At 42.0% G+C, this 11,698-nt stretch overlaps 1 protein-coding gene across 1 annotated transcript in view; it reads right to left on the bottom strand.

The window, feature by feature from the left end:
• Positions 1 to 11,698, bottom strand: part of TECPR2 (tectonin beta-propeller repeat containing 2) — a 131,709-nt gene that overhangs the window by 91,272 nt on the left and 28,739 nt on the right. Inside the window, exons 2-4 of the mRNA XM_023518870.1 lie at positions 10,900 to 11,028; positions 10,369 to 10,500; positions 4,299 to 4,456 (exon numbers count right to left, since the gene is read on the bottom strand). Of these exons, the coding sequence (XP_023374638.1) occupies positions 4,299 to 4,456; positions 10,369 to 10,500; positions 10,900 to 11,028 (419 nt within the window). The remainder of the gene's footprint in view (positions 1 to 4,298; positions 4,457 to 10,368; positions 10,501 to 10,899; positions 11,029 to 11,698) is intronic.

Raw genomic sequence — 11,698 nt, 5'->3', positions numbered from 1 at the left:
GCCCAGGAGTTGGAGGTTGCTGTGAGCGTGATGCCATGGCACTCTGCCCAGGGGGATAGCTTGAGGCTCCATCTCAAAAAAAAAAAAAAAAAAAAGAGTTTAAGGCCAGCCTGGGCAACATGATGAGACCCTATCTCAAAGAACAAAACCAAAAAATATTTACTTCCATTTACAGGCCACATTAATATGAAACAAGTGTTTTCTGGTTTACAAATTCTAACCATCACATAGTGTTTTCTAATTTTATGCATAATATATAGTGTATTCAGAGACCAAAATGGGAGCATGACAGTCTATGATGGGTGACTAGAAGGATCCAAAGAAGGCCTGATGCTGATCTCAATAGTCAGATGCCCGCAGACCAGCAAAACGGACATGGCGACAGTGATACTGTTCCAGAACCTGGTACTGGCTCTGACATGGACCCAGGTTCCACATGTATAATGCTGACTGCAATGTGCAATGCACTGTTGCCACAGAGGACTTCCCTGAGGACTGGACTTCAGAAGACCCAGTCATGGGTATGGAGAGACATCTGACACATGGAATAATACAACACAAACACAGGGGAGAACAAAAAGAGCAGCCTTGTAATTCACAGTTGGGGATGGCCTGGCCTTGAGGTTTTCTGTAACATACACAGAAACATAAGTAACATGTACATAGTCTGGTCTGAGGAGGCTCACAGACTTGATGAGAAGACCCCTCCTTGCTACCTCCCATGTTCCTCTGGAAGAACATCCTGGCCAGATTTCAGGCCAACTCCTCCATGAGAGGGCTCTACTGAGGCTGTGACCTGCACTCTGCGCCACCACTGTGTTCCCTCTGCAGGCCTGCTCACAACACACCAACATGCCGCAACAGTCCCTTTTCCAAAACTCCGATGGAGCTCATGTTCCCCTCTGGGAGCCACCTCTTCCTGTGTTTCCCTCTACAAAAAAAAAAAAATTCCTCCAAAAAAGATGTCTGTATTCACTGTTTACCCTCTTTCAGACCCTCCAATGTCTCAGCCCTGCTCTTCACAAGGGAGATCACACATGGCCTCCTTGCTGTCCAATCCAAAGTCCTGTCTCAGCCTGTATCTCAGGGCCCAACAGCTACTATGACCCTCCATGTGGCCTCTGACACCTCACTCCCATCTTCCCAACCCCAGCCTTTGTTTTCTACCACACACTGATGGCACCAGTGCATGGCTTCCCCAAGTGAGCAAGAAAGCCGCACACTGGGTATCCATCTGCTCACTCCAGCTCTCCACTGGGCCGAAGAGGATTCTATGACTCCACAGCAGACTGTTTTATCTCCTTTTCCCTCCCACAGCCGGAAACATGACAAAAAACGTCCTCTGGTCCAGGCTTCTTTGTATCAATATGTATCATCTCTACTTAGCCAGCCACACAGGTCACCACCTAAGGAATCATCTCAGACTCTTGTCTTTCACAGCCCAGAGCCAATGTGGCAGCCAATGTGTCAGCACTACCTTGGGTACATTCCCACCACCTGTCCTGCCTGCCCCAGCACGGGCCTCACCATCTTTCACCTCATTACCTGGAGCCCCACTGCTAGCCCCTGGAACTGCCACTCTTGCCCCTTCTGGTATATTTCTTTTCTTTCTTTGGAGACAGAGTCTTACTCTGTCACCCTGGGTAGAGGGAGTGCCATGGTGGCATAGCTCCCAGTAACCTCAAACTCTTGGGTTCAAGAGACTCTCTTGCCTTAGCCTCCTGAGGAGTGGGGACTACAGGGGCCTGCCACAATGCCCAGCTAGTATTTTTTTTTTTTTTAAATTAGAGATGGGGTCTGCTCTTGCTCAGGCTGGTCTCAAACTCATGAGCTTAAGCAATCTACCTGCTTCAGCCTCCCAGAGTGCTAGGATTATAGGCATAAGCCACTATGCCTGGCTCCTTCTGGTATATTTCCAAACAGTAGCCAGAGTGGCATTCCCTGGTCATAACCCTCTAATGACTGGCTACAGCAATCAAAAAGCAGTCACCCCCTACTCTAAGCAGGGCCCACACAGCCTATGGGAAGAGGTCCTCCCCAACCCCTGTGCAACACACCCAGCCTTGCTACTCAGATACTTAGTGTGTAGGTCCCTCTGCCTCAAGGTCTTCTTAGGAATAAGCTCAGGCCATCCCTCAGGAACCCTCTCTGTCTTCCTATTGAAAGAGACCCCATGTGCCCTGCACCCTCCTCTCTGACCCCTGTATCCCAGTGTGGGATGTGGAGTTCCATAAGCCTGGAATGCTCTTCCCCCAGGCTTTAGGCTTCAGCTTAACTATCACCGCCCTTTCTCACCATTCTATCTCAAAGAAGAGCTTGGATGGATGCTGTTACTACCATCTAAGCTAGTAACAACAGAAAGGCAAGCCTTTAAGATGTTTCCATTTATTCCCTTGTTAACTTCCATTTCTCTATGGCTCCATAAAATATCCCTCCTTCTGAGAAAGGGGTCATATTTTCTTGTTTCTGTATCCTGGGACAGCTCCTGGCACAGAATATGCTTTTAATCAATGTTACCAAAAAACCTGACCACAGAGACCACTGTTTGGAGAGGTTCACAGAAACTGCTCAGGTCTCCACACAGGAAGTTAGAAGGCTGGTTAAGTGAGACTGTTACATGACTCATGTGTAAGGTAACTGGTTTTTAAATCTCTCTCTTTACACTCTGCCTTCCTTCCAAAAAGACAATAAAGCAAGACATTGACAGATGAACTGGGACAAAATGCTGGGCAGAAGAGTAGAATATCACAGAGGGAAAGTCAGAGCTAAGTTCTGCAGAGCCACTTATACTTTATTCTTTCCTTTCTATTTCCAAACTGCTGAGGTTTGTGTCTGAGCTACAAACCTCACTTGAGTTCTCCAGGGGCCCATGGAAAGACTGTTATTATAAAATGGCCAGATTGTTGATGGACTTAAGAAAGTATTCAGCATGCAAAACAGAAGCTGAAGGGCAGGTGTAAGAGTGTCTTTCAACCACTAAAGAGCTGCCATGCAGATAAGAGAATAAACTTCCACTGTGTTGCTATAAAGCATAGGACACAGAGTAACGGGTTGTGAGCATGACCACAGCAGCTGGTTCCACCCATCTGGCCTCCCTAGACCCTCCCCAACAGCCTGTCACGGATGGCACCACCAGCCTCGGGCTCTCATCCATGCCTGCCAATCTCAGCAAGTTTCCAAGTTGACTGCTCTCACTCTCCCCCAGCGCCAGCCTCAAACCCTCTCCATGTTCCCTTCCATCCAATGCCCTGCCGGGATTCTCAGTAAGCAATAGTGCCCTTTCCTGGAAGACACAACATAGGAAATCCTCCAATTCCCATCTGCCAATCTACAACCACCCTCTATTCCCCCCATTGCCATCTTGACTCCTTGTTCCCTCTTCTCAGGATAAGGGGGATAAGTAGCTCTACCACTGTATTAACCCACTTCCTCAGCCCATCCCCATGAAAGCTGGCTGTAGAATTCTGCAGGCATGATTTATGAGCTGGGTAGGGACAACGCTTTACAGATCACCCATGGAATCCAGCTGCCTTCTTCCACCTAGCAGCTATGGCAGGTGGACTTCTCTTTGCTGTCTTCCCTCCAGGTAGCTGGTTAAAGGAAGAGCAATCTGAAGGGGAACCTCCCTTTCCTTGGCTTATCCCACTCACCCTGCATACCCCATGCTTTTAGGCAGTCTCCTCTGATCCCTCAGCTAAAGAGAAGGCTGTTGAAACTCATACAGCACCCTGTATGTTGGTCCATAGACAGCTAACACAATTGTTAATAAGTGTTTGTCTGCATTTCAGTTTCCACAGTAGAGGGCTCAGATCTGCCATGTTCACTGCATCATCCCCAAGCCTGCCACAGTCCACAGAGACACCTGGCAAACATTCACTGAGTGTCATGCCCCTAACTCTTTCCTAGTACTGTGTAGAGGGGGTGCCTGCCACGAGGAGGCAAAAAGCATTTAAAAATCTGTATACTTTCTTTTCAAATGTTCTCAGTAGATAGTTCCAAGAAGAATCCATAAAGATCTAATACAAAGACCAGATGTCCCAGGCTTCTCCACAGATTGGAGCACCCTCTGAGGCAGAGTAGCTGCACCTGCAGGGTCCTGTAACTCCTCAGTCCAAAAAACTTACACTTCCTATCTGACGCTGAGAGGAAGAGTCCCAGACAGATATGGGACCCTTAGAAACCCTGGGCTTAGACCGTCATGGGCCTGCAACTGGAAAATGGACAATCCAAGAAAACCCAAGACACCTTCTGCACAAGGTCCAACATTCAGGCCAAATTGGAATACTTGTGAAACTTACCTTTTCCTTGGTTGTGTTCCAATTTGCTTGACAGATTTTTCTTCAGTGTAAAAAAGCAGACTTCTCTGCAAGGTAGACACAAGCAGTACTTTGTGGCTATAATCCAGCTGCACAATTGAAGAAGGCTCCTCTAACACCAAGTGGGAGTTACAAATGCCCTGTCAGAAAAAGTCCAGTTAAAGCTAATATCAGTGCTAAGCTACAGTAACCTGACTTCTGTTATAACTGGCAAGCATCCTTCCTGCTAGTAGTATTTAGGTCAATTTACACCTTATGACAAATGCTTTAATTCTCTTCAAATTTAGTGTCAACTCACTGCAGTAAGATTATTTGGAAAAATCCATACTAATGAGAAAATAGTCAATACTAATCTATCTCTTGCTACATCAAGTTTGACAAAAACATTTAAAAATCTATACACTTTCTTTTAAAATGTTCTCAGTAGACAGTTCAAAGAAGAATCTATAAAGATCTAAATAGAAATGTCATACTGTGCATATTATTTGTAGTATTGCCCCCAGAATCCAAACACCCCAGAACTCGAAGAACTTGGAATCTTTTTTGTTGTTGAGACACAGTCCCACCCTTTGCAGAGTGCAGTAGCTTGGTGGCTCACTGCAACCTCAGACTCCAGCTTGTGGGCATTCTGCTGCCTCAGCCTCCAGAAGCTGCTGGGATTAGAGGTACTCACCACAGAGCCCAGCTGGGTTTTTCCATTTTTCTCATGAGTCGGGGTCGCTCAGGTGAGTCTCGAACTCCTGAGCTCAAGCAATTCTCCCTCCTCAGCCTCCCACAGTGCTGGGATTACAGGTGTGAGCCACTGTGCCTGGCACAATTTGGAATCTTAACAAAAAATTCGAGTGTATTCTGCCCCAAATCTGAATGCTGCTTTGGAATCCAAATGCCCAGCATGTTGCTCATGTGTTCCTGTGTGTATGTTCCCCAGCGCTCAGGCCACCCATGTACTTTGTTGTTCAGTTCGTTGTCAGAAGCTGTAGTCAAAGCATCTTGTGTGATTTTAACTGCTACTTATATGCTTTTCTGCATGTTTTGTGTTATTTTTTTAATATAGTAACAACTAAATGTATTTGCCACGTGTCCTAAAAAGTGTAGAGAGGAAAATTAGAATAGGAGATAAGCTGTTAGAACTACAACTGAAGTTAAGAAAGATCTTATTTAAGTATGAAAGCAGTACCCGGGTGGCTGATCTTGCTACTATGTTTGGGATGCCTAAATCGACTGTTTATATGATTTTGAAAAATAAAGATGCTATCAAAGCAGCTGATGTGGTGAACAAAAAGTATGGAAGAAATGGAAAAACTTCTCTTAGTTTAGATTAATGAAATTAATCACAGCTGGCTGGTGTTGTGATTTCTGAGATGATAATTTATGAGAAAGCCAAGGTCCTCTGAGATGATTAGTGAAAGGCACGCCTGATACTAGTGCTCAAAAGGAGGAGTTTAAAGCCAGAAGGGGGTGGTTCAAAAACTTTAAGAAAAAGACTGGGATCCATAATGTTGTTATGCATGGAGAGGCTGCCAGTTCTAATTCACAAGCAGGGGAAAAGTTTGTAAAGGAGTTTAAGGAGTTTGTGAACAGTCAGGGGTATGCTTTGAAACAAGTATTCAATTGTGGTGAAACAAGCCTTTATATTTTTATTCAAATATTATTTGTTAATATTTTACCTTAAAATCCAGAGTATTTACTGTTTTTCTTTTTTCTTTTTTTTTTTGAGACAGAGTCTATTTTGCCCTCAGTAGAGTGCTACGGTATCACAGCTCAGAACCTCAAACTCTTGGGCTTAAGTGATTCTCTTGCCTTAGCCTCCCAAGTATCTGGGACTACAGGTGCCTGCCACAACGCCTGGCTATTTTTTTGTTGCAGCTGTCATTGTTGTTTAGCTGGCCTGGGCTGGGTTCGAACCCGCCTGGGTGTATGTGGCTAGCGCCCTAAACCCTTGAGCCATAGGCATCGTGCCCAGAGTATTTACTATTAAAATCATTTTGAAAATTAGAATTTGTGGGACCCAGGAATGGATTAATCCAGTTTCTATTATTTTATAGGGAAAAAATTATCTTGGAACTCAAATGGGATCCTGGAACAGATTAACTTCGCATTCCAAGGTATTACTGTATTCTATTATAAAACACAATGGAATAGGACTTTTTTTTTTTTTTTTTTTGAGATAGACTCTCAAGCTGTTGCCCTGGGTAGAATGTTGTGATATCATAGCTCACAGCAACCTTCAACTCTTGGGCTAAAATGACCCTCTTGCTTTAGTTTTTCTATTTTTAGTAGAGAGGAGTCTCAATTTTTGCTCAGGCTGGTCTTGAATCTATGAGCTCAAGCTATCCACCCTCTGCAGCCTCCCAAAGTGCTATGATTACCGGTGTGAGCCACAAGGTCTGGAATTGGACTCGCTATAAAATTATCATGACAATGATTAGCACTCAAAGTTCATATTAGACTTTCCCCTCACAAAAAATTCAAAGCAGTTTTGAGGACATTATATCTGTGCCAACTGGAAGGGGCAAAGAAATTCAAATGGTATTAATATAAAATGGTAATATATATAATATTATATATAAACACAAAATAAAATTATAAAAGCCATTCTACTGCTAACACAAACTATACTTCAGGGTGTTAAGAATCTGATTTGTGAATTATTTTTCCCCTGAAGCAGTTTCATCAATTGGTTATAAAATATTGGGGCAATATATCTTTTTTTCAAGGGAAAGGAGCATCTGTCAGATTTATTGATAAAATTTATATAGAGTAGAATTTACCCTTTTTTAGGTATATGATTCTATAATTTTTTTTTTTTTTTTTTTTGGAGACAGAGGTGCCCTCGATAAGTGCTATGGCATCACAGTTCACAGCAACCTCAAACTCTTGGGCTTAAGCGATTCTCTTGTTTCAGCCTTCCGAGTAGGTGGGACTATAGGTGCCAGCCACAACGCCAGCTATTTTGTTGTTATTGTAGTTGTTTAGGAGGCCCAGGCTGGGTTTGAACCCACCAGCCCCAGTGCATGTGGCTGGTGCCCTAACTGCTGAGCCATGGGCTCCAAGCCACAATTCTATAAATTTTGACAAATTCGTGGTGATATGACCACCATCACAATCAACATGGAGAAATTTCATCATAGGTCCCCCTACTTGGAAGTTACTCAGAATATAGTTTTTTCAGCTTTTCACTTAGCTTTTTTTTTTTTTTTTTTAAGAGACAAACTCCCACTATCTCGCCCTTGGTAGAGCGCTGTGGTGTCACAGTTCACAGCAACCTCAAACTCTTGGGCTTAAGCAATTCTCTTGTCTCAGCCTCTCAAGTAGCTGGGACTCCAGGCACCAGCCACAACACCTGGCTATTTTTTGTTGCAGTTGTCATTGTTGGTTTAGCTGGCCAGGCTGGGTTTGAACCCGCCAACTCCGGGTGTATGTGGCTGGTGCCGTAACCACTGTGCTACAGGTGCCAAGCCTTCACTTAGCTTTTTACAGGGTTTTATTATGCCATATTTTGCAAAACATGCATTCTCCCATACCTTTTTTACAAATCTTATTTAAGCACTCTGCCTTTTAAAATAATTATCAGACAATTTGGCCAAAAAATGATGAACAACGTTTTTCAAATCTGATTTTTTTCTCTCTTTCGTGAATGGTGGTACATGAGAGTGTCTTCTGTTTCCTCAGAAGCCTGCCCACAGGGTTAGGGGAGGGGGTGAAAGACATAGCAATAACTATGGCTGTGGCAGCAGGAAAGTACAAGGACAATGGACCCTTTATAACCTTAACAAAATATTTTCCTACGGAGCAGTTCTCAAAGTGAGGTCCACATGCCTAGAGGGTTTCTCTAAAACCCTTTCAAGTGGTCTACAGGTCAAAATAATCTGAAGATGTTATCTGTCTTTCTCACTGGGCTGACATTTGCATTGATAGTACAAGAGCCATACTGGGAAGAGCTACTTGGAACCTTGCCCAAATCAAGGCAGCAGCACCAAACTCTACTAGTTGCCACCCTTCACCACCACACACTCACAGCAAAAACGTGTGCACTTGAGAAGGGCTTTGATGAAGAAAATTATAATGTCACTAAATCTTGATCCTTGAGGGCAGATATTTTTGTATTCTAAGTGACAAAAGAACACACAGCCCTTCTGCACACTGAATATACTGGTTCTCTCAAGGAAAAGCTCTTGTGCAAACGTTAGAACTGTAAGCTGAGACAGCTGCTTTTTTCACAGGACACAATTTTTTACTTGAAATACTGTAATTATTCAAACTTGGGTATTAAGGAGACATTTTCTAAAAAAAGCAAAAAACCAAAGTGAGGGTAATTACAAGTGAGGGTAATTTTTCATTCCAAGTGAAGATTAGAATTTTGAAAACTCGTATCTGTCCCAGTAAACTTGACCAGATTCTCAATAGTACTCTTCTAATCAGAATGCTAGTCATAAGGTGCTTTGACATTATATAATAAAATGTATCAGTATTCGGAAGTGCTGCATCACTCTATTAACCAAATGACCAATATTTTCCAAGTGACCAATACACAATGTTCAAAATCATACATGGGAATAGATTTTAATGTAACAAAGCACAGAAAATATGCCCATTATGTTTTCAGATTCCACATTGTAACTAACCTTTAAAGAAACTACCATTTGTCATTTTTAATTGTAACCTTTAAAGAAACTATCTTCTGTCGATTTGAGGATATTATTAAAGAAGAATATTCACAATTATCTGAAAAGCCGACATAATAACACTCCTATTTCCATCTACTTGTCTGTGTAAAGATAGATCTTTTTTCAGATACTTCAACCAAAACAATGTATTGTAACAGATTGAATGCAGAATCCAACTGTCTTATATTAAGATAGATATTAAAGAGATTTGTAAAAATATAAAGCAATGCCACTTTCCACTTGTTTGAAAAATTATTTTCACAAAATATGTTATTTATATTAACATACAGATTTATTATTATTTCAAAATATGTTTTAAATTTCTCAGTTTTAATTTCTAACATAGTGTACTTGTTTAGATACAACCCATACAAACAAAAACTCTCTGGGGTCCTCTTTATAAGAGTGTAAAGGGGTTCTGAGACTACAAAGTTTGAGAAATACTGCTAATTGCTGAATTCCTATAAAGCACAATAAATGAAGGCTAAAAATAAGAAAAAGAAAGGATCATGACACCAAGGAGCTCAGTCTAACTGGAAGAAACACGGCAAAACAAACAAAACATAACACAGGCAATCATAATGCCACACATGCAGTAGAAAAGGCGTGGGCTTCAGAGCAGAACCTTGGTTTGAAAGTGAGTTTGTACTCCTGGGCTAGTTACTGGATCTCTTGGAGCTACAATTTCCCATTCTCATTTGCCTGGGAATAAGAACACATACCTTCAAGCACTATTGCAAGGAAGAAATAACAAATATGTACAAGGTAGGGACTAAGGACCATGCTGCTGCCAAATCTCCTCCTCTGCCACTACCTGTTACATGAGATCATCTCACACAGGCCAGGCATGGCTAGTAGTGAGTTTTCTACCCACTGAATTCATGAACCTTTGTCCACAATTATGATTGGGAAATGCCTGGCATCACTCCTACTGAATTTTCAGGAATTAAGAATCATAGCTTATCTTTAAAGTAGTAGTAATATACAATAGTAGACTGAAAAAAGTAAATATTCCAGTAGGCCAACTTTTCAGTCACAGAAGTAGGACTTTATAAAACACTAGAAAAGTACATGAAAGAAAATGTTAGCCAGGCATGACAGTATGTTCCTATAGTCCTAGCTACGGGAAAGAGTTTTAGGCTGTAGTGAGCTATGATCATGCCACTGCACTTAAGCCTATCTCATGATAGAGTGAGACCCTATCTCTAAAAAAAAAATAAATAAATAAATTTTAAAAGATTAACAAAGAAAGAAAATGTTATAAATAACAAGATTATAGAGGGACTATGACTGAAAATACAAGCTAACCAAAAATATAATTATGCAAATGATTTTCCAAAACGTAAGAAGGCAAGAGCCAACAATATTTCTAAAAATAATTTTACCTGGTCTAGATCCAAAGAAGAATAAACAATTTTCCCCTTGTCATCGCCAGAGAACAATTTCATTCCATTGGGGCTCCAAGCCAGAGCTGTAATGCTATTTTTATGAATACCAGCAACGTCAAATCTTCGAAGCTATGAATAAATGGTAAAAATACACATAAGGAAAAGAAAAGGATAAATGCTGTGATCTAGGGTTATATGGACAAGGTAATACACAAACGCTACTATTTATGGAAGAGCTATTTTCTCCAGTCTTGTTTTCCATGCAGAACTCTGCATGAGGTTCCATCTGTCTATTCACCCGCACAACCCACAGAGAACACACCAAAAGAATATTAAGCAAAACTGAAATTACCCATATGTGCTTTACACCAAGAGTCCAACCAGGACTAAAAATGTTACCCAATTATAAACAGCACAATGTTAAGCTTTTCTAAGCACACATTTTCAAGGCAGATGAGGAATTCTCATTTTAAAATCAACGATGAATTTGCCAAGAAGTCAAAAAGTGCTAAAATGGTGAGTTCTTACCTGCTTATTTCTCCCTGGCAAGGAAGAGACAAGCTGAAACACTGCGACTCTGCCTGAGGCTGTGCCTGCTGCCACAAGGTCATCGAAGCAGCTCAGCAGCTTCACCGCAGTGATGGGTTCAGTTCTCCCCTATAAGAGAAAATATTCAAAACATGTGAATCTATAACCAGGTAGGCTTTTGGGGGGAGGACCATTACACACCAGTGAATAGGTAGGCTTTGAAAATGTAAAATAAAATTATATTACCAAAGGAATGAAAAACTTGATCAAATTGTAGCCCACATAGACATTCCTGATTAGAAATGTATACATTTAACAATTAAATTTCTTGGCCAGGCATAGAGGCTCACACTTTTAATCCTAGCACCCTGGGAACCTGAGGCGGGTGGATTGCTTGAGCTCAGGAGTTCAAGATCAGCCTGAGCAAGAGTGAGACACTATTTCTACTAAAATCAGAAGACATAGCAGGCGTTGTGGCAGATGCATATAGTCTCAGCTACCCAGGAGGCTGAGGCAAGAGGATTGCTTGATCCCAGGAGCTTGTGGTTGCTGTGAGCTATGATGCCATGGCATTCTACCCAGGGTGACAAAGTAAGACTCTGTCTGAAAAAAACAAAACAAATAAACAAAAAATTAAATTATTTTTTATTTTTTATTTTTTGAGACAGAGCCTCAAGCTGTCCCCCTGGGTAGAGTGCCGTGGCATTACAGCTCACAGCAGCCTCCAACTCCTGGGCTCAAGCGAGTCTCCTGCCTCCGCCTCCCAAGTAGCTGGGACTACAGGCGCCCAACGCCTGGC

The sequence above is a fragment of the Otolemur garnettii genome, unplaced genomic scaffold (assembly GCF_000181295.1).
Source record: "Otolemur garnettii isolate 467f Iridium unplaced genomic scaffold, OtoGar3 scaffold00149, whole genome shotgun sequence".
NCBI classification, from domain to species: Eukaryota; Metazoa; Chordata; class Mammalia; order Primates; family Galagidae; genus Otolemur; species Otolemur garnettii.
This window is presented reverse-complemented; position numbering and strand designations above follow the sequence as displayed.